The 24,581-nt window shown below is 34.0% G+C and overlaps 1 protein-coding gene across 1 annotated transcript in view; it reads right to left on the reverse strand.

The window, feature by feature from the left end:
* AKAP12 (A-kinase anchoring protein 12) overlaps positions 1-23,968 on the reverse strand; it is a 120,584-nt gene extending 96,616 nt beyond the window's left edge. The window contains exon 1 of the mRNA XM_074309551.1: positions 23,574-23,968. Within this exon, the coding sequence (XP_074165652.1) occupies positions 23,574-23,771 (198 nt within the window). The 5' untranslated portion in view covers positions 23,772-23,968. The remainder of the gene's footprint in view (positions 1-23,573) is intronic.
* Positions 23,969-24,581: the final 613 nt, after the last annotated feature.

A 24,581-nucleotide genomic window follows, 5' to 3' on the forward strand; every position in this document is an offset into this window, starting at 1 on the left:
GCAATCTTCAAATGCACACACATGTAATTATGAGAGAGAGACAGACAGACAGACAAGCAAGATAGAAAGAATAATAAAGAAAAAAAATAAAATAAAAAAAAGTATGGGAGAGAATGGAGGAGTAAATAGGAGTTGTTGTTAAATGATTTTTGACTTTTTGTCCTTCCAATTAAGTTGTTGTTGAGTCATGTCTCATTCTTTTGTGACCTCATTGGGGTTTTCTTGACAAAGCTAGAGCTGTTTGCCATTTCCTTTCTCCAGCTCATTTTGCAAATGAGGAAATGGAGGCAATTAAGCTACTTGTCCATGTCACATAGCCAGGAAATATCTGAGGTGGGATTTGTAATTTTGGAAGATGAGTCTTCTTGACTCCAGATCCAATATTCTATCCTTTTCTCCATATAGATGTCCAAAATGAGGGAAAAACAAAGAGACAGAGATATTGACACAGAGAAAAACAAAGACAGGGAGAAAATCAAAAAAGTAGAAAAAAGGAAGTGAGGAGAGGGAGAGACAGAGAGATTGAATATATATTTAACATGCTTCCACACTTCTTGGCAAAAAGGTGATGAACTAGAGATAAGGAAAGAAACACATTTTTCAGCCACTGCCAATATGTGAATCTGTTTTGGTTTTACTTTTTTTTTACTTATACAGTTTTATATTAACATTTGTATAGGATTATATTATTTATAAGCCTACAAAGTCTTCTAAATTAAAAATATTTTGCCAATTACTTTGTTTTTTTTAATTACAATTTAATTTAATATTTTAATATTTTCAATTAAATTTTTCCAATTACATGTAAAGAAAGTTCTTGACATTTTTGTAAGATTTTGAGTTCCAAATTTTTTTTTTCTCCCTCTCTTCCTTACCTCCCCCTTCCCCAGAGAGCAGGCAATCTGATATAGGTTATAATATATAACCATTTTAAATGTATTTCTATATTAGTCATGTTGTAAAAGAAAAATCAGAACAAAGGGGGAAAAATATAGGGAAAGAAAACAAACAAATAAACAAAGACAAAGATGAAAATAGTATGCTTCAATCTGTATTCAGTTTCCATAGTTCTTTCACTGGATGAAGATGGCATTTTCTATCCAAATTCTAATGGAATTGTCTTGGATTACTGTATTGCTGAAAAGAGCCAAATCTATCATAGTTGATCATATAATCTTACTGTTATTGTATACAATGTTCTCCTGATTCTGCTTACTTCATTCAGCATCAGTTCATGTCTTTCCAAATCAGTCTGCTCATCATTTCTAATAGAACAATAATATTCTATTATGTTCATATACCATAACTTATTTATGATGGGCATCCCCTCAATTTCCAATTCCTTGCCACAACAAAAAAGAGCCTTTACAAATATTTTGCTATAAACTTTTACTTCTTTTATAATTTCTTTGGGACCAAAGGGTATGCACAGTTTTATAGCCCTTTGGACACAGTTCCAAATTGCTCTCCAGAATAGCTGGATCAGTTCACAACTCCACCACCAATCTATTAGTGCTTCAGTTTCCCACATCCCTTCCAAAATTTATCCTTATATTTTCCTGTTATCTTAGCCAATCTGATAGGCATAAAGTGGTACCTCAGAGTGTCTTAATTTGCATTTCTATAACCAATAGTGATTTAAAGCCTTTTTTATGACTATAGATTTGCTAATAATTTTGAAAAGACATAGAACCATGATATCCATTAAAACATAATTAACTGCCAATTTTCCCTACCATTTTTAAAATTAATTTTATAATTATAATTTTTTGACAGTATATATGCATGGGTAATTTTTTTACAACATTATCCCTTGTATTCACTTTTCCAAAATTTCCCCTCCCTCCCCTAGATGACAGGCAATCCCATACATGTTAAATGTGTTACAATATATCCTAGATACAATATGTGTGTAAAACCAAATTTCTTGTTGCACGATAAGAATTGGATTCCGAAGGTATAAGTAACCTGGTCTCTACCATTTTTCTATACTTTGCACCTTTCTTTATTGTATATTTTTTAAAAAGTATTATTGAAAGGTGATTCAGACCAATTTCAATAGACTTGTGATGGAGAGTGCCATCTGTATCCAGAGAAAGGACTATGGAGACTGAAAGTGGATCACAACATAGCATTTTCAACTTTGTTGTTATTGTTTGCTTGTTTGTTTTTTCTTTCTCATTTTCTTCCTTTTTGATTTGATTTTTCTTTTATAATAAATAATAAATGTGGCAATATATTTAACCTCTATTGGATTACTTGCTGTGGGGGGGAGGGAAAAATTTTGGAATACAAGGTTTTGCAAGGGTGAATGTTGAAAACTATTTTTGATGTATTTTTTAAAATTATTTTTCCAAATTATTTTTTCATTTTTATAAGACTTTGTGTTCTAATGTTAGCCTCAGCAATAAGAGCCGAGAAAGAGATTAAAGGAATAAGAGTAGGTAATGAGGAAATCAAACTGTCACTCTTTGAAGATGATATGATGGTATACTTAGAAAACCCCAGAGATTCTAACAAAAAGTTATTAGAAATAATTCACAACTTTAGCAAAGTTGCTGGATACAAAATAAATCCACATAAATCCTCAGCATTTTTATACATCACCAACAAAATGCAACAGCAAGAGATACAAACAGAAATTCCATTCCAAACAAATGTTGAGAGTATAAAATATTCGGGAATCCATCTACCAAAGAAAAGTCAGGAATTATATGAGCAAAATTACAAAACACTTGCCACAAAAATAAAGTCAGATTTAAATAATTGGAAAGACATTCAGTGCTCGTGGATAGGCCAAGTGAATATAATAAAGATGACAATACTCCCCAAACTAATCTATTTATTTAGTGCTATACCAATCAGACTCCCAAGAAACTATTTTAATGACCTAGAAAAAATAACAACAAAATTCATATGGAAGAATAAAAGGTCGAGAATTTCAAGGAAATTAATGGAAAAAAAAAAGTCAGATGAAGGTGGTCTAGGTGTACCTGATCTAAAGCTATATTATATAGCAGCAGTCACCAAAACCATTTGGTATTGGCTAAGAAATAGACCGGTCGATCAGTGGAACAGATTAGGTACAAAGGACAAAAAAGTGTACAACTATAGCAATCTAGTGTTTGACAAACCCAAAGATACCAACATTTGGGATAAAAATTCATTATTTGAAAAAAACTGTTGGGAAAACTGGAAATTAGTATGCCAGAAATTAGATATGGATCCATACTTAACACTATATACCAAGATAAGATCAAAATGGGTCCATGATTTAGGCATAAAGAATGAGATCATAAATAGATTAGAGGAACAGAGGAATAGTCTACCTCTCAGACCTGTGGAGGAGGAAGGAATTTATAACTAGAGAAGAACTAGAGATCATTATTGATCACAAAATAGAAGATTTTGATTACATCAAACTAAAAAGTTTCTGTACAAACAATACTAATTCAAACAAAATTAGAAGGGAAGTAACAAATTGGGAAAATATTTTTACAGTTAAAGGTTCTGATAAAGGCCTCATTTCCAATATATATAGAGAACTAACCCTAATTTATAAGAAATCAAACCATTCTCCAATTGATAAATGGTCAAAGGATATGAATAGACAATTCTCAGATGATGAAATTGAAACTATATCCACTCATATGAAAGAGGGTTCCAAATCACTACTGATCAGAGAAATGTAAATTAAGACAACTCTGAGATATCACTACACACCTGTCAGATTGGCTAAGATGACAGGAACAAATAATAATGAATGTTGGAGGGGATGTGGGAAAATTGGGACACTAATACATTGTTGGTGGGGTTGTGAAAGAATCCGGCCATTCTGGAGAGCAATCTGGAACTATGCCCCAAAAGTTATCAAACTATGCATACTCTTTGATCCAGCATTGCTGCTACTGGGCTTATGTCCCAAAGAAATACTAAAGAGAGAAAGAGACCTGTGTGTGCCAAAATGTTTGTAGCAGCTCTTTTCGTAGTGGCTAGAAACTGGAAAATGAATGGATGCCCATCAATTGGAGAATGGTTGGGTAAATTATGGTATATGAAGGCTATGGAATGTTATTGCTCTGTAAGAAATGACCAGCAGGATGAATTCAGAAAGGCTTGGAGAGACTTACATAAACTGATGCTGAGTGAAATGAGCAGAACCAGAAGATCATTATACACTTCAACAACAACACTGTATGAAGATGTATTCTGATGGAAGATCCAACTCACTTCCAGCTGATCAGTGATGGACAGAAACAACTACACCCAGAGAAGGAACACTGGGAATTGAATGTAAAATATTAATACTACTGTCTACCTACCCAGGTTACTTATACCTTCGGAATACAATACTTAATGTGCAACAAGAAAATTTGATTTACACACATATATTATATCTAGGTTATACTGTAACACATGTAAAAGGCATGAGATTACCTGTCATCTAGGGGAGGGAGTAGAGGGCAGGAGAGGAAAATCTGGAAAAATGAATACAAGGGATAATGTTATAAAAAAAATTACTCATGCATATATACTGTCAAAAAAATGTATAATTAAAAAATTAATTTAAAAAATGACTTTGTGTTCTAAATTTTTCTTCCTCTCTGCCTTACTTCTCTCCTCCCCAAGACAGCAAGCAAGTCTGAAAGCAGTTAAATAGGTGCAGTCCAAAGCCATATTCCTTTTTTCCATTTTTTTAATAGCTTTTTATTTTCAAAATATATGTTATGAAATTTGTAAAGCACTTTAGAAATAATGTCTCATTTATTCATCACAACTACCCAGGAAAGTTTGTGACATTATTATCCCTATTTTACAAATGAGGAAATAGAGCAGACAGCTGTCAAATGACTAGATAAATATTTGATTCCTTAGTGTCAACATTTTGACCACACAGAAACAATAATGGAACAGATGATTATAATGGTTAATCGGTATAAATGATATAATGAATTATTATTCATTGTTGGATTTGAATAATCTTTTTGTATACCTTTAAAAGCTAGAATTTATTGTGATTCTACTTTTCTCATTAATTGATTTTTATCCTTTCTCTTGAAAAGGATATTAAAAAAAACAACAATAATATAAGCAAAGCTGTGGAACGTACATTCTGATGAGAAATAAATGCATCAGATGGAAAAGAAAATGTAGAACTTGACTTCACCATGGGGAAAAGAGTTATTTTTTAATTATTATTATTATAGCTTTTTATATACAAAACATATGTATAGATAATTTTTCAATATTGACCCTTGCAAAAATTTCTGTTTTAACTTTTCTCCTTCTTCCCTCCACCTCCTCCCTAGATGGCAGGTAGTCCCATGCATGTTAAATATGTTAAAGTATATGTTAAATACATGTGTATATATATATATATATATATATATATATATATATATAGTTATCTTGTTGCACAAGAAAAATCAGATTTAGAAAGAGGGTAAAAATAACCTGAGAAGAAAAAACAAAACTGCAAGCAAACAATAACAGAAAGAGTGGAAATATTATGTTGTGGTCCATACTCATTTCCTAGTGTTCTTTCTCTGGGTGTAGCTGGTTCTGTTCATTACAGAGCAATTGGAACTGATTTGAATCTTTTCATTGTTGAAGAGAGCCATGTCCATCAGAATTGATCATTATATAGTATTGTTGATGAAGTGTATAATGATATCCTGGTTCTGCTCATTTCACTTAGCATCAGTTCAGGGAAGAGTTATTAAAGTAACAGGAAAGAAATGAGAACCATTTCTTTAACTTAAGTCACATACTACTGATGCATACAACAGGAATCAAAAGAGTATTATGAAAATCCTGGAAAAGGGACACCTTATAGACTCCCTAATTTTTCATGGGATTGGATTCTTTTTTGGGAGACTATCTTCAATTGATAGTTGCTGCCTTCATTAAGATTTCATTTTTGATTTGTTGCTTCAGCATCCCTAATGTTAGAAACAGTTTGTACTTCTTCAGTTCTCCCCATGAAATAGTAATGATAAGATGCCAAAGTCAGAGGACTTGATGTGATACTAGATTTTAATTCAGGAAAACCCAACTCTAGGCCCCGCATTCTACTCACTGAGCCATCTAACTCTAATGACCTAAATCTATGACTATTTTCAAGATTTTCTAACTAAGAATACAGCTGTTGGGATTATTATACTATAGAAATTGTTCATTAGCTAAATATAAACCAAATTATTTTTGCTAAGAACCAGAAAATAGCCATATACAATCTCAATTTAAATGTCCATTTCCAAATACAAAATATATTTCCTTAATACCTTCCTAAAACATAGTTTCCTTGACAGAGCTTGATGCCTTTAATCTTTTACAAATTACCAGCCCTGACCAATTATATTAAATTTGTGTATTCAGGCAACCCACTGTGAAAGCTCCTTTTACTCCCTTACACAGAACAGTTTTAGCTTGTCTAGTAATTAGATTCAGAAATCTGACTTATGGAGAGAAATCATTCTTCCTCTCCATGTCTTATCCAGTAATGAAAGAAGCCAGCCGGTCAGATCAGAGGAATTATAAGCTGTGCGAATTTTTCCTATTTTGTGACCAAAAAAAGCAACAAATGGGTGACATTTCCCTTTTACTGCTATTGGTCTAAGGAAAAATGTGCAACTCCATTCAAGAAAGTCCTTTCTGCCCTTTCCCTGATCTTCCGGAGAGTTCACATATAGTGACAATACTACTAGTATTCCTTGAGGGATCTGGAAAGGATTAGAGGAACCCAGTCATTTTCAGCATTTAATTTCACAATAGTCTAATTGTTTTGGGCTCCAGAAAATATGGTTAAATGAACATTTCAAGGCACAACATGGTTTGTGCTGGGATGTTTAGCTCTAAGCTGAAATAATGAAGTGCTAGAAAGAGCTCTTTGGCTGGATCTCCAGACACAAACAAGTATATATGTGAGGCAATTGTCTGAATTACTCAACCAGTAAAAATACTTTTTCTTTCAACTACCAAACAATTTCATTCCAAAGCAGAATATTTTCCCTCAATTGTTTGGATGCATTCTTCACTTCTCTTTCTCATGTTTATTGTACACAAGATATGACAATTTTACATTTACCAATTTGAGTACATAATTAAAACTAATAAATATGTACACAATTTAGGATGAACTGTGCTTGAAAAATTAACACTAAAATAAGTATTTTACAAAATTACTTCAATCACAATTTCATTGTAACATGAGAAATTCTCAGATTTTAAAAAATATTTATTCCAAGTTTAAGCTATTTTTCCAATACGATAGCTAAAAAATAAGATGTAAAGACATAGTAAGTGGTGTCAGTAAATTAATTTCATGAATATAAGAGTTATTTCTTAGATTTTCAACTTTATAGGATCTATCACTTTTCTATTATAAACATGTCTAATCCATTGGAAATAATATATGTTCATTTCAAAACAATTTAAAATAAATTTTAATACTAAGAAGGATGCATTTTTTTTTTATTAAAAGAGGGGTGTGGTGGGGGAAAGAACAAAATCTATTATTCTCCAGGGAAGATGGGATGATGAGTTTAAATATTATGAGCCAAACATACCTAATTTAATAACCCTAATTTAACTTAATAATCCAGCATCCTAGGTGAGGGATAATAAGTAGCTTCAGGGATCATAAAATATCTTGAGAAACTTACTTCCACAGAAGCAATACTTTAAACTATGACCTACTTCCATGAACACTTAAGAATTCTTTGCATTCCTCTCCATCATGGGGAGATTGTTTATCAGGCATAGCTCCACAAATGGTCTGAAATCTCAGGCCACACTTTATTGCAAATTCAGATAAAATTGTTGGTCTCCTTTGCCTATCACAAGGATATTATTTACTTCTGTTTCTAGGACAGAAAATTCTTTGTAGAGTCACAAATTAAGTGCTTCATTATGTTAGTACCAAACATAAAACCTCTACATTTTCACCCAAAGGTCATAGTGTAATCATTCTAAGGAAAATGACAAAATATGTTTTCCTACATTAGTAAGATTAAGAGTAAGTTATGGAAAATATTGGCATATTTAAAACAACTCCAAAGTATGACAATCAAATGTATCAAAAGGAAACTTTACACATTAAGTTACAATAACTTTTTTTTTTAGAATTTTTTTTTTCCCACGGTATATATGCATGAGTAATTTTTTTTTTATAATATTATCCCTTGTATTCATTTTTCCAAATTATCCCTCCCTCCCTCCACTCCCTCCCCCCGATGACAGGAATAAAACCTAGATACAGTATATGTGTGTAAATACCATTTTCTTGTTGCACATTAAGTTGCACATTAGATTCCGAAGGTACAAGTAACCTGGGTAGATAGACAGTAGTGCTAACAATTTACATTTACTTCCCAGTGTTCCTTCTCTGGGTGTAGTTATTTCTGTCCATCATTGATCAACTGGAAGTGAGTTGGATCTTCTTTATGTTGAAGATATCCACTTCCATCAGAATACCTCTTCATACAGCACTGAAGTGTACAGTGATCTTCTGGTTCTATTCATTTCACTCAGCATCAGTTGATGTAAGTCTCTCCAAGCCTCTCTGCATTCCTCCTCCTGGTCATTTCTTACAGAGCAATAATATACAATAACTTTTTAAAAAGATACATACAGTTAAACTTTTTTCCTTAAAAAGATGTAAATCCAAAGTGGCAAATGGATTTAATAAAATTCAATGGTATGTCATAACTATTAGTAATTTGTGAAAGCAATCTGGCAGAAACTAGCGACGAGATCCCACACAATATACCAAGATAATTCAAAATGGTTTAAAGACTTAGACAAAAAAGGATGATATCATAAACAAATTAAGGGAGCATGGAAGAAATTGCCTTTCAGACAAAGGAAGAGTTCATTCCTAAACAAGGAATAAAGGATCATAGAAAATAAAATGGACAATTTTGTTACATAAAATTAGAATGTTGGTGAACAAACAAAATCAGTGCAGCTAAATGAAAGAATTTTTATAAACTTTGCTGCAAGGTTCTTTGATGAAGATGTAATTTCTATTAGATATGGAGAATTGATTCAAATGTACAAAAGTAACATCTCTTCTCTAATTGATAAATGATCAAAAAAGGCAATTTTCAGAAGGAGAAATTCAAGCTATAAGTGCCTTTGAGAGGAAGTGACTGTATAAGCTATGGAATATGAATAAACAGATGATGGAATACTATTGTACACTAAGTGGCAATTCTGTTAGGTAGAGGTAATAAGGCTATATAGGCAGCTATGTAGCACAGTGGACAGGGTACTGGGCTTAGAGTCAGGAAGACTCATCTTCATGAGTTCAAACCAGGCCTCAGACACTTACTAGCTGTGACCCTGAATAACTCACTTAATCCTGTTTGCCTTGGTTTCCTCATCTATAAAATGAGCTGGAAAAGGAAATGGCAAACCAGTCCAAGATTGTTGCCAACAAAACCCTAAAGGAGATCACAAAGAGCTGGATACAACTAAAATTAATTAAACAAGAAATGTTGAAGAGGATGGTTTCAACCTGGAAACTGAAGCAAACAATTTCTAACACAAGCAAGCAAAAAAATCCAAAATCTCAACAATGCCAGGGGCAGGTATGTGATCCAATGAATAGAAGATGTTTAAATAAAGTTTAAGTTTAAATGTTTAAATGAAGTTTAATAAACAAAGTCTCAGTTGTATGATTCTAGACAAGCTAGTTACATCTGACTGCCTCCAAAAATAAAGTTTTAAAGACAACTTAAGACTTAACAACACTGATCAATACTACCAACCAACCAAAAAACCTAAGGATTCATGATAAAATATTCTACTCACCTCTTGAAATAGAGGTGAAAGAGTCAGAATACAATTTGGTTATATGTAATTTTGGACGTGGAATTTTTTTACTTGACTATACATATTTGTAACTGGGGTTTTGTTTTTCTTGCTTTCTCAATGGGAGTAAAAGGGGAGGAAGATAAGGCAGATTTTATTTTAAAATGTCACTTTAAAACTTTTTTTTTAAGTAAGTCATTTACTCTGAATTTAAAGAGAATAGTTGGAAAGGGCAATAAAAGTAATATTTTTCCATTTTAAAATTTCTTATTGATTATACAGATTAAATGTTATTATTTCTAACCCCTTTAAAAAACAGTATTAAAAAAGGGTTTGAACCTTTTCAGTTTTCTGTTATTCTTAAATCCAATTTTCTACCAGTTCCTTAATTTGTATTTTTAAGCATTTCATTATAAACTCCTTGAATATATAAATCATACCTAATGCTTTGTAAGGATCTTAGTTCAAAATTATTTCTCAAAGAATCTTAAATTATTAGCAAACAAATTAGATCTACCTTTCAAATCAAGTATTTCACTAAAGATGTACCTTAATATATACTGCCTTTCTTGTGTTTTCATAAAGGAAATGTGTGTGCAAATCATACTCAAATACAGATGAAAAATTAAGCATATGGTTAAGTCACAGTTTCTTTGTGTTTTTTTTTTGGGGGGGGGGAAGCAGAGAGATGAAAATGCTCGTTATTTTCCCTAATTGCTTAATATTGTTCCCCTTAAGATTTCTTTTAAAAAGTGATCCCCCCATGTCTTGAACACTGTATCACATCCAACATATTTTTCTTCTTCGTATATGTGAGCTTTCAATTTATTGGATAAAAATACTATAAACATAAATATAGAGGTATAAAATAAGGAGACAAATGGAAGATGTCCTGTGCATAATCCAAAAGGAAGAATGAATATTTTAGTATCTCTAGTTTATGAAAGACATTGTGGTGATTCTGTCACACCTTAGACTAAGGAATTATAGCTAATTATGGGGTAGGGTGAAGGGGTGAAAATCAAAAAGACAAAGAATGCTGATTGTCTAGACTATGGTATGGTACATAGATGGAGGGCCAATGTCGCTAACCCAATGAATTAATGAGTGCACCAATCTTGGACAAAGCTTATAGATATAAAGTGAACTGAACCCAGAATTAAATCAGAGAGGTTAGATTACATTGGGAAATTTTTATAGTATTTTCAACAATTACAATTTGCTTCCTGAAAGGAAAACCTATCTTTTAAACTATTATACCAATGAGGTAATATCATTATGAAACATAAATTTCTAAAAGTGCTGGCAACCTGAAAGGTAATAGCTAAAGGTGTAATAAACTATTTTGATCCCGCTTCTTCTACTATTTTTATGTACAAAACTGTGGAAAGTATTTTTAGTATATACTAAAAAAATGTATTATGGTCACTAAAATAGGGAAATAATAGCAGCAGATTTGACTATATTGTCAAATCAGAGACTAAGCTAGTTCGAATCAATAATAATAGTGTTTTCACAGAGGCCAGAGTAGTTTGCAAATAATTAAGAGCCATAACTGCAAAGGAAAATCAATCAGGAAAAAAAAAAAATCAAAAAAGAATGGCACTTAAATTTTGCATTTAAATTATGCTTATCAGAAGAAAATATCTTTAAAAACAAAGAATCAACCAACTGTTTGTCCCAGATAGAAAAAGAGCAGGCAAAATATGGAAGGATCTGAGAATGATCTCAGAATGAAACTTCAGGAAGAAAATCCTGCTTCAAATACACTTGTTCTGCATTTTGGTCCAGCTTCTCTGTCCTACATTTTTGAAGTAACTCATATGTGGGGGTTGGAGAAGTTCGAGGAAGACTAATGTGAATCAGTTCTATAGGTATAAAACAATCCTAAGGATGAAAGAAAAAATGCTGAGGATTATGTTGTTTATTTGTCAAAGAAGTAACAATGGTCAGAAGAGGAAACTTGGATGACTACGCAGTTGACTTCCTTGAATCAAGAATTTAGTTACCTAGAAAAAGTTTACCAAAAGCATGACATGAAGTGTATGGGACAGCACTATTTCTGAAGCTTGAAGCTTAAAGCTCTAAGAAACCTGAAAGATTATCTAGTATAAATCCTTCACTTTCCAAATAAAGAGACTGAGGCACAAAGAGACAATGAAATAGAAAGGAATGATTTAAAATCAAATCTTTTGATACCAGTTTTTTCTACTAATTTATCTTCCTTTTTTTTTTTTTTAACAAGGTTTAGAGGTAAAGGAACCCAGAGCTACATTAAAGGAGCCTACATTTTCTATGATTTTTATAATTTCGAAGGCCAAACAATATTTTGTTATATGGCCAGCAAACAAAAAAATCTACTGACAGAGTTCAAGAATACTTATGACTCTGGGTCAAGTAGTTAAATGGAGAACTTTAGTAGATACAGGAAAAATAGATCAGACATAAAAATTTCTTTCAAGAACCCAAGGGACTTGAAAGAAACTGTTGATGGAAGATTTTTAAAAAGTCTTCTAGAATGACAAAATATATTATAGTAAATGAGTATAATTAATGGATTATTTGCCATAAGAAATAACAAACGAAATGATTTCAGAGAATCTTGGGAAGACTTATATGAACTGACCCAGAATGAAGTGAGCAGAACCAGAACAACTTATTTGACATCAATAACATTATAAAGAAAAACAACTTTGAAAGCACTAAGCACTCTGATCCATAAAAAGATCAACCAGGACTCAAGATGACCAATGATGAACCATTATAACCATGGAAGGGTGATGTTCCCAAGATGCATAATAAAATAGGTGTTTGTTGGAATTTAACTTTTTTATGAAAGGTTTTTGGAGTAGTAAATTAGGGGTGGGAAAAGGGAAAGAAATGATAGTGTTGTCAAAAAGAAAAAGAAAACAAAGAAAAAGAAGTTATTAAGGTATTTTTAATGCACATTGGGAAAAAAGTTCAGAATTAAACAGGTGAGTAGACTTTTCAAAATTTTGACTTTGCTTTTTGAAAAAGCAAGCTGTACAATAGGTTTGTGGTTTTACATATCAACCTCTTTCTCTGTTCTTTCAAAAAATAATAATAAATAGAAAAGTAGAGTCAAGCTTGAATTTTAAAAAAAGGGTCTTGCACTTGCAAATACTCAATACCTCCCACCTGACCCATGACAGCCTGTTTTTTCCAGTCTAAAGGCAATTTATGTTATCAAGCCCTTTTGCAATCTGGTGAAGCCTATAGAACCCCATCTCAGAATAATATCTGTGGGCAACCCTCATAACTGAAAAAAATGTTAAATTCCATTAGAGATTAGTGAAAATTAAGATAATTTTTTTTTCCATCCAAGTTCACGAATTCCTTGAAATCTAGATTAAGAATCCCAATTCTAACTATAACATGAATCTTCCTAAAGAACAACTTATGTCACTCTAAATAAAAACAACAAAAGCATATGACTCACTATAGACTACAGGACAATGCTACTTAGTCTTCCACAATCTGACACCAAATTACTTTCACCATACCATCATCAAAATTATCCAGAATGCCTGAAAATATGCCTGGACTTTATTTTGTTCATACCATTCTACTCACCTGAAATGGAATGCCTGTCCCTATTTTCTCCTTGTATTATCCAACTCAGTTCTAATATTTGTAAAGTCTTCTTTGACCCATTCTTACATACTGAAATGATCTCCACCTCTACCCAATTGACAAAATGGTTTTCCTAAAAGTCAGATCTTACTATGCCACCCTACTACTCAACTCTAGTAGTTCTTTTGCCAGGCAGGATCACAAAATCCATCCGGCATTTAAAGTTATGGCCAGCGTTCTTCCTATATTTTCAATCTTCCTCCATTTTACTCTATTCCACTCTAATTCAACTCTCTTGACCTCCTTTGTAACTCCTTGCCCACAATACTTCATTTCCAAATTATATCCCTTTGTATTGGCTGTACCCCATTCCTGTTCTTTCTTCTCTTTCTCATCCCCCACACTTCACATTCTGACTTTCCAAATTCCTTCAAGATTTAACCAGCCCATGGTCCAACCATTCTAGAGAGCAATTTGGAACTATGCCCAAAGGGCTATCAAACTATACATACTCTTTGATCCATCAGTGTTCCTACTGAGTCTATTCCAAAGAGATCATAAAACAGGGAAAATAACCCACATGTGCAAAAATATTTATGGCAGCCTTTTTTGTAGTGGCAAAAACCTGGAAACTGATTGGATGCCCATCAATTGGGGAATGGCTGAATAAGTTATGGTCTATGAATGTTATGGAATATTATTGTTCTATTAGAAACTATCACTTAATTGATGCTAAGTGAAGTGAGTAAAACATTGTATATGATAACAAGAAGATTTTACGATGATCTATTCTGACAGTCATGAATCTTTTCTACACAGAGGTGATTCAAGCCAGTTCCAAAGGTCTTGTGATGAAGAGAACTATCTGCACCCAGAGAGAGGATAGGGGAGACTGAGTAAAGATCACAATATAGTAACTTCACTTTTTTGTTATTGTTTGCTTGAATTTTGTTTTCTTTCTCATTTTTTTCCTTCTTAATCTGATTTTTCTTGTGCAGCATGAAAATTGTGGAAATATGTATAGAAGAATTGTACATGTTTAACATATATTGGATTACTTGCCATCTGGAGGAGAGGGTGGTGGAAAGGGAGGGAAAAAATTTGGAATGCAAGATTTTGCAAGGATGAATGTTAAAATTAGCTATGCATATATTTTGAAAATAAAAAGCTTTACTAATTTTTTAAAAAAGACTTAATTAGTCCAAATCTTATTTTCTACAGAAAATTTTTCCAGGTTTTCAATTCTCTTCCATTCCTCTCAGATCACCTTATATTTATTTATACTATATATATTTTATATGAACATAATCATTTATACTTGAGTTTCCCATTACAATGTTCCTTGAGTAACAAGGATGGTGTTTTTATCTTTTTTTATTTTTTTGTATCCCCAGAACTGGATAATTCCTGGATTAATAAATATTTGTTGCTAGGTAAGCAATCCTGTAACATAGTTTTCAAATCTAATTGCCATAACCTGTTTTTTTTTTTTTTTAATAATGTGACTTTCTACCTTTACAAGATTTTAATTTCATCAGGAATTTATGCCCCCAACACAATATCTTAAATATAAATTATATCTCACTAGATATTATGATTTGATTTATGCATACAACAAAAGGGAAACCATCCAGGTTATTAGGAACTGATGTACTTACTAGGTGGCAGGTTCCATTTTTAAGTCCATAAAGCTCCTCCCACCAGAGGAACAAGATGAAAAGAATTCATTTGTTTAGGATTTCTTTTTAAGTTAAAATCACCCAGTTAATTAAAATAAAAAGAACTAAGAGGATATTCCTTTCTATTATTTTTTTCCCAGTTGTTAGAAATCAGCATTCAAAAACTAAATTGTAAACTGTAGGGGAAAGAAGGGAAATAGCAAGAGAATGATTTTTTTTTTAAATTTGTAATATATTGCCTAGTAGACACAGTAGGCACTTGATTGCTCAAATGGATTACTAATGATCTTCCCATTCAGAATTATTGTAGTTTCACATTTCTGCATAGAATAAGGGAAGGTTATCCATTTAATTGCAAAATGGAATGGAGATATCACATTTACATATCAGACAAGATTGAAAATGATAGCAAAAGTAAATTAGGCCTAGCCAGAATTACAACTTCAGGATTTTGTTTCACTTTTGCAAAAGTAAACATTTGTCCTAATTTGGAAATAGAAACAGGATGATAATCATTCAACTATAATATTTTGGTGATAACTTACGCATTTCAACAGAGTAAGAAAACAGAATCCATCAAATGTTTAAAGTAAAAATGAGACAGTTCCAGGCAGAGCTCAAGGCATAGTTCAACCATTGTAAGAAAAGATTCCAAGAGTTTCAGAATATTGTTTTCTTAAGGAGTGGCTATCAGTTTCCTCTTAATCCCATTTTTGTGAAGGGCAAGGGTTAGGAAGAAATTTCTGGCACTCAGAGTCTCTTCCCATAATCGCACCAGATAACTAATATTATTTAAAAGTACCTTTATTTGTAAACTCAAAAAGTAAAAAAAAGAATAAGGGCCTATATTTAAAATATCCTTATTGTAAAAAGGATAAAAAATCTTCTTTTTCCCCTTAATAATTTAAGTTTGTCAATCTGTAATAATTCCAAAATACTATTTTCTTTTTAAAAATTTACAAGATTAAATTATACTTTTAAGAAAGTAAACTTAATCACATGGAAAAATAATAATGATGATAATAATAGCTAGTATTTATGTAGCCCTTTAAGGTTTGCAAAGAACTTTACAAATATTTTACATTTTCCTAATATTAAATTATAAATATCATACTTTTATCTTCACCATGATCCTAAGATATAGATACTATTGTTATCCTCATTTTACAGTTGAAGACACTCAGGTAGAAATCAAGTTAAGTGACTTACCTAAAACCACATATCTAGTGAATATCTTTTAAAAAGGCTTTAAAATTAGGTCTTTGTAATATCAATTCCAGAATTCTATCCACTGTGCTACCTAGCTGACTTATAAAAGGAGAAAAGATTTTGAAGGAAGACTATTTTTACTAAAGAAGACACAATAACTATTTGTTTTTCTTTGTCAGATCTTAACTCCATAACTCAAGCCTACATGATGTACCATTGACAGGGTAGCATGAACTTGGAATCAGAAGAAGCTCAGGTCTTCCACGTAGTTACTAGCTGCACCACTGGGTAAATAATTATTTCCTGAGCCTGTTTTTTTTTTTTTTTTTAATCAGCAAAATATATTTAAACTGTATAACACAGTGGTGAAAATCCAAAATGAAATCATCATTTGTTTTGTAATTATACATATATACATATAGTGAAGCCAGGAGATATGTATATACAACAGTGAAGTAAGGAGGCAGGCAGGTGAGCACACACTCACACACACACAACAGTTATGGATATAATTAAATATTCAAGATCACAGTGATGAAATCTTGGGTTTCTAGTTAGAGGTGGTAGAGAAAGCCTAACACAAACAAAAAAGTGCACTGATAGGGATCAGCTCAACCTTACAGACCCACCCTCTATGGAGGTCTTGGATAATTCCACCTTACTGTATCTATTCAGAAAGTCAAGTTATATCAAACACCTGAGGTTAAATTTCCCCTATAAACCTTGTCGGTGGCCCTTGCAGCCTTTGCTGAATCCCTTTTGAGTTAGCCCACCACAGCATTCTCCCTCATAGTGTCTTTCTCCTCACTCCTCTCCCATGCTTTCATAGTGTCTTTCCTCTCATCCTCATCCCACAAAGCCTCATATCTTTTAGCTAACTTGTTTAGGGTGCTGCACTCTTGTATGGATTAAGCCTGCCAGTTAAGGGCATATTCCAGCTTCATGATATATCCCCTTTCTCATAGTTAACTCTTTTACGGTGCTAAACTACTCTATGGATTTTGTCTGCCAGCTAAGGGTATACTTTTCTCAGGGTATATTCCTTTTCTCCTGGTTAATTGTGAATTCCATTGTTAACTATATGTTCTCCCAAATCTATTTCATATTTTCCATTCCTGGTATCTATTTTAACTCTTCATTTTATCTGTAGCTTTTTCTCATAAATAAATGTATTTTTTGCCAAAGATTTTGCAAAGATTGGGAATTTGTCATGTAACTGACCCCCAACATTTGATGTTAAACCCCATCATTTCATTCCAATTGCTCTCCTAAATCTCAGCATTTGGTGCCTACAACCATCTCATTATTTGGAGCACTGAACTTCAAATACATCATTAGGGTAAACATCAAGTGAAATCCAAAAAAGCCCTGATACTATATTATCTCTCATTTAAACCTTCCAATAAATCTACAAGTTAAAAATTATTTAAAATGTTCCTTTCAATTCTTAGTCTCTAAATGAGCAAAAAGTATTTATTTAGCTGGAAAGGTAAATTAAAAACTGTGGCTTTTTAATCTTAAACTTAAAATAATTTCATATTAAAAATAATTTAAGAATTTATAATAATTTGTAAATCTGTTTTATGAATACCTGATTTTTTTTCATGTGACTTAAAGTGACTCCATTCCACACCCCAAATCCAAATATGAATTTTACTCTATTGTTTGTTTTTCTACCACTTTCATTCCTCATCCTTGGTTTTTGACGACTGTGCCAGTAGAAGTTGTGGCACATCCCACCAAGCTGCAAAGACCTGGTGACAGATGGTCACAGGAACAGACTGGCTAAATTTAGCAATGCTCATTAACAGAAAGTTGGCCACTGGGCAATTACATTTCTTGTCCACAGCAACTTATGAAGATTATCTTTTAAAGCATGAAGAGGTTATGATCTGAAAGTACGCACATCACTGAAGTCACAAATCTTTTGAAATATTTTTCTTTGTTAGTTTTTGGTTGCCTGATATTTTTAAATGAATTAACTATTTAAAATGGCAAGCTGACATGAATGAATGAAATAGTTATTATTATGTATCATATTTTTGTAAATGCTAAGGATATAAATATAAAAACAAGAGTGATATAAGTTAGGACTGAAATGGCCCAGGGGAAAGGTGTTTTGGCCTGGGAAGGCACAAGAATAACCATTGAACATTTAATTGATCCTTTCTAGGAAAAAAAAAAATAGTAGTATTGATTTATTACATTTTCCAGATCAAGAGAGTAGGAAGAATTTGTATTCCTAAGAAGTATATGGCAAGAAGAATATTAGAGCTGCCAATTGGATGTGTTATGAAAAAAGATCTTTCCTGAGGCTGGTTATGTGAGTTTGTGATTATTTAGCAACCAAGATACTTCAGCACTAAGACAGGGGTTCCAAAACTAAAGTGATTAACAACTCTGTAAAGATCTGTTTTTTTGGATATGGAAATTGAGACTTAAGCTTACATGCAAATTCATGGTGAAGAACATAAACTAGATTGGCTTTTAATCACCAATTATCAATATCATGGAGGGAATGACGTCTACATCTAATTAATTTATATTTTTCATCCACATAGGCTCTTACTTTAAAAGTTCACAAATATGTATTTACCACTTCCTAGGTATCAGATGCTCTGGTTCTGCAAATGCAATGAAAAATGAAATTGACATCCTCACCAAGGACTTTTTTTTACTAGACTTCAACATACATGTACGTAAATACTGTATAAATTCAAACCCACCTAGAATTGGGCTACCATCCCAAGATAATGTTTTGACTTGAATCAATCAAGAATTTACCAAGCACATTCCATGTGCCAGACACTGTGATGAATATGGCCTGGTCTCATGGTTATTTTCTAATACTTCTAACCAATAATGGTGCCATGTTTATTGAAATGGAATGGAAACATATACGGCCTGTCTAGGCTGGCCCCCTGCTCAAACCTCTTTCCTTACTTTCCTGTCCCCAGCTGGGGAAAGATAATGTCTCATAGTAATGCAAAGCTTTGGCCTATTTTAAGTTTACTCTAAAACTTAATTATCTTAAGGGTAGAGAGATAGAGATAGGTCAAGGATCTTAGTGACAAAATTTTAAGTAATTGTTTAAGAATCTGAAAGCAAAATGTGATAGGAGACTTAGAGTAACTTGAAGTAGCCAGAAGTAACTCTAAAAGGAGTTACTTTAAGTAGTTAATCTAATCCTCCAGCACTAGTGACTATCAAATATGAGTATTAAACTTAGAAATCAGCCTCAGACTAGTATTATTGAAAGAATTTCCTTTTTTAAAAATTTACAACTAGCCATGCATCTGTGTAAAAGGTAAAATAATACATCCTTTGTATGCACTAAAATGCTAAGATGAAGCAACTAAAATCATTTGACCATTTAAGTCTTATTCCCTTTAACCTACTAGATTAGATAATGTAATTACTGTATCATCTTTTGATAGAGTGTGTTCACAGTAATTTGCATATCTTTCAGTGAGTTACTAATTGAAAAAAAAGAAATACAATTGCAGAGCAAATCTAGCTAAAACACTGTTGTTTTGGAATTTTAGGAAGGTCCAAATATAGAAAATTCAAGAAATCTCCCTTACCACAGATAGATAGCACCTGTAGGCAGAAAGTCCAAAGTAATCAATCACATTGGTTTTATTTCACAGCTGCTTCAATAGCTAGAAATCACAAAGGAGAGAATGGTGCAATTTCTATCTAATGTAAATAAATAACTTGTATTATATACTGGTGTTTTCCTCACAACAACCTTGTTGAAATACATATTACAAGTAGTTTGTCTTCATTTTACAAATCAGGAAACAGCCCAAAGTGAAAGCCAGGGGTGAAGCTTAAGGTTGCACAGCTAATAAATAAACAAACACAACTGATACACTGATAAATATAGGAATGGGAAAAAGTGATAGTCTGATAGTTTGTGTCTAACTGAGTCAATGAAATTAAGGATAAGCAAATCACATACAAAAAGGATGAAATTATGAGATTAAAATATTTTAAAGTAGAAAATTATCAAGGAAAAAGCTTATACCACACCCTTAAACATCTCTACACATTACAGGATAAAATATAATTCAAGCCAACTTGAATCTGTAAATATTTTATATTATTTTTTATTATTTGGATAATGAAGAGAATTGAAACTGAACTAATGGATGGAACTAAGACATTTCAATAATTATGTGGTTAACTAGCTATTGTCTACACAAATGAGAAAGACACATGGACATCAAGGATAATAAATCAAGAAAAATACCCCAAGTTTATTTTATTCAAAGGTTTCAGTCTTCTACAAAGAAAATTAAATAAATGTGCCAACATGGAACATAACAGACTAATTGGAATTTTATCTCTTTTATATCTTTTGCCAAAAACAGAGAGGTGCTAATGAGCAATTAAATGGTCAGAAGCAGAAGCAAAGAACCCTGGGAAGCCCCAAACTAGGTTAACTAGCACCCAAGTAAAATTAAAAGAGGACCAGAATTTAAGGATATCTCAACAGACCCCAAATGTTTGATTCAGTTGATGCTAGTTGTAATGTTAAAGATGTCAGGATGAAGAAACCTGAAGTCACTCAATTTGGATTCCTTTTAAAAATAGCTTTGGTATTTCACAGCATCTTTCCCATACTTCAAAACTGTTCCTGATTGCATTGATAAAGATGCTTCTATATCACTAACACTCTTACTTGAAGCACCCCATATTCTCCAATCCATGCTTTAGTACAAGGTCTTTCAGAGCTGCTGGAGTCAAAAAACATCCATTAACTGACAGTTATCTGGGACTGTGTTTCTTCCCACTTAGATTGGTGCTCCAAACAAATTCAGTTCATGAAACTGGAGAGTAGTTTAAATGGGGAAAAAAAAACCCAACCCTGCATATTCTCCCATAATATCCGATCAGCCAAAAGGTAAATTTATATCGGTTGTCAAACTACTGTCCAAATAATATGTCAACAGTTCATGAATTATATATTTTTTCATTTTAAGAAACCACTTTAAAAACACTCAGGGTGTCCCAAAAAATCTTAGTGCAATCTTAAGCCATTAAACTCTTAAATCTTATATACAGTTCCAATAGACTTGTGATGGATAGAACCATCCAGAAAGGACTGTAGGGACTAAGTGTGGATCATAACAGTATTTTCACCTTTTTTGTTGTTGTGTGCTTGTTTTCTTTCTTATTTTTTTCTTTTTTGATCTGATTTTTCTTGTGCAGCATAATTGTGGAAATATGTATAGAAGAATTGCACATTGGATTACTTGCTGTCTGAGGGAGGAAGTGGGGAAAAGGGAGGGAGAAAAAAAATTTGGAACAAGATTTTGCAAGGGTGAATGTTGAAAACTATGCATGTATTTTGAAAATAAAAAAAAAAAATTAAATCTATGCACAAAGAGTTTTGGTTCACATTGTATAACCATCTGTAGAGTTTGGGTGTTTCAAGATTCCTGGAAGGGAGAAGAGCCTGAGTGGGCCATTCTTGAGAAGGAAGCACTTAAGAAGATAATCACATTCATAATTCAACTATAAGCTCAAAATTCTACTTGGTGTTTTCAAAAAATTAATGGTCAAGTTTTTAACACTTTTTTTATCAGTTACTTAAATCCTAAATTTTTATTGTGATAACTGGATTCATAAAATTGTAGGGTATAGTTTTAAAAAAAAAAGATATTTTACCATTTATCATGACCTCAACTGTATTCACATTCTCTTAAATCCAATTCTTTTTTTAAATCTGTTTTTTAAAAATCTTATGCATACCTTAATATACCATTTATTATCATTGCCTGTTAGCTACTAGAAATGTAGCTTTGTAGTCACAGACTAGTAGCTTGTATTATAAGAAGGATTTCTTTAAGGCATTAGGGCAAAATGAATCATGTCAACATCCTCAAAGCAAAATAACTAAGGAACAACTAGCCTAAAGAAAAGCTCAGTTTGTTGAGGTTCAGGGAATAAAATATTGATCCTTGTATTCAAGATCAAATGAAGCCTAGAATGTGAAGAAAAAAAAAAAGTCTAGAGAAATTTGAAGACAGTAAAGCTTTGTTCCTTCTCTTTAAAACTAAACATTAAATTAGAATTTATTTAATTGTCTAAATATCCAGAAATGAGTTCATAAACATTCTTCAAAACTAGGTGCAAGTATTTGTCTTGTTGAAATATACACATTTACTAGAAAATTTTTTGCAGGTTCAATTCCTTAAGGGGGAAAAAAAAAAAAAAGCCCTAGTGGCCAGAATCAGCTAATTCCGTTTTTCAAGCAGAAGCAGAGCAGCGTAATCAATATTGTACTTCTAAAGCATCTACGACTAAAGTTATCTTCCCAAGAGAAAGTATACACACTGAGTATGTATTAATCTACAAACATATCCGGTGAGAACTTCCAAAGTCGCTATTTATTTATCCTACGAGGTCCAAAGACAATGAACCCAGAGAAAATGGGTGGGGTGCCGCCCACTTTGGGCAACTTGTCATTTCCAGAACCGCTCTTTCCCTATGCGAAAACCGAGCTTGCACAGGTTTTCCTTGGCAAGGAGCAACTACACTGCAAGCATCCTCTGCATAAGGAAGACGAAGTGCCTGCAGAGCAGAGAGCAGCTGTCGCAGGACAGGGTACCAACAAGCAGTGTGTGTTTGGGCTGCAGGAAAGAGCTCTTCCCATAGATCTTCCCACGAAAAATACAAGGAGAAATGAGGGTGGGGAATATCCAGTGCTCTAAAACCCCCGCCCATCAGAACACAGAAGCTGGAGAGAACTTCTAGACTAGGGTCGGTCTCACCTAATGATCTTATTTCCCTTCCGGGAGTGGGAGAATAAGGCAGAAAGGAAGGGGAAGACTTAAATGTCCGGTGGTCCTTTAATCCGTAGGTTTAGAAAAGAAAAAAAAAAAAGGACCGCATCTAACTCGGGGAATATCCAGAGGGCTGAGGGCACGGGCAGTGGCAGCGGCATGTGGGGGGCGGAGGAAGCCCCGGCAGCTCAGCAACTACATCCGCGCATCCAGGACTAGCGTGTGCCGCCTGACCTAGCCCAGCTACCCACTCGAGGGGCCACGGGGCAGCGAGAAATTAGCCGGGCTTTTTCCTGCCTCTAGCTCGCTAAGAGACTACTGGAAAAGTTTTTTCCCAGGCAGACGGCAATAATAAATAGGGGTCACATCCCCCAACCCCCAGCAGCTGACGCCTATCCCAAGAGCTGGTAGCGCCCCCCGCCCTTATGGGTGGAGGGGCAGAAGGAGGGAGTGTGGCGAGGATGGGAGAAGGACGCGTTACCTTGGGGGAAGCGGGGGCTGCGCTCGTGTCGTGGTCTACGGGAGGTTCCAGCGCAGCTGCTGCAGCTGTGGCTGCAGCCTCCGGAAAGGGGCTGCTGTTCTCCTGCTCCGCTAGCACCGGGGCCCCTGCAGCTCCCGGCTCGGGTGCATCCAGCGGCGACCCCGGCGGCGCCGTCACTGTCGAGCTCCCCGCGCCCATGGCTCCACTGCGGTTCTCCTCGGGTCAGCCGCAACACACCGCACCGATCGGCTTTTCACCAGCCTCACGGAGATTCCCAGCAGTCGGTTGGGGAAGAGGGAGGACAGACTCCTTAGAGACCGTGGTCCCAAACCACTTGGATTCACCTGCCTCTGCCTCTTCGGGATGAGCCGGGACTGCGAATGAGGACGACAAGCTCTCTGCAAACTCCTTTAAAAAAAAAAAAAAAAAAAAAAAAAAGCCACCACCTCTCTGCCTCCTCCCCCACCCTTGTTTTTCCCTCTCTTCATCACATGAGCTCAGCCCCAGACACGCCTTGCAGCAGCAGCAGGAGCAGCAGCAGCATCTCCCACCCCAAGCAGTTAGGCGCTACAACAGCCAGCAGAGATACCCTCAGTTAAAGCTTTAACCCCTGCTTTCACAGCAACCAGAGCATTACCTGAGAGTACCTCCACAACATGCAGGAAGACCAGGGCTTTAGTAGTCATCTACCCCAGGTTTGCTGGAGAAGAACCCGGGGAAAGAGAAGGCAAATACGCCCCCCCCCCCACATATATATGCACAAACCCGAAATTGGATTAACTGGGTTTTATTAAATGATTGATAGCTCAACGAACAGCCTTCTGTGTGGTGTCTGACCTTCAGCTCGAGGACAAGCAAACAAAAGGCCTCCCTTTCTCTCATAAATTGTTTTCTATTCTAAACATTTGTTTTTCTCTTCCCTTTGATGGGGGGAGGGGAGGGAGGAGAAGGGGTTTACTACTCTCTCCGAAACATTTACCCTGATCAAATGGCTAAATGTGGGAGAAG

Source organism: Sminthopsis crassicaudata, chromosome 4 (genome assembly GCF_048593235.1).
Source record: "Sminthopsis crassicaudata isolate SCR6 chromosome 4, ASM4859323v1, whole genome shotgun sequence".
Classification (NCBI taxonomy): domain Eukaryota; kingdom Metazoa; phylum Chordata; class Mammalia; order Dasyuromorphia; family Dasyuridae; genus Sminthopsis; species Sminthopsis crassicaudata.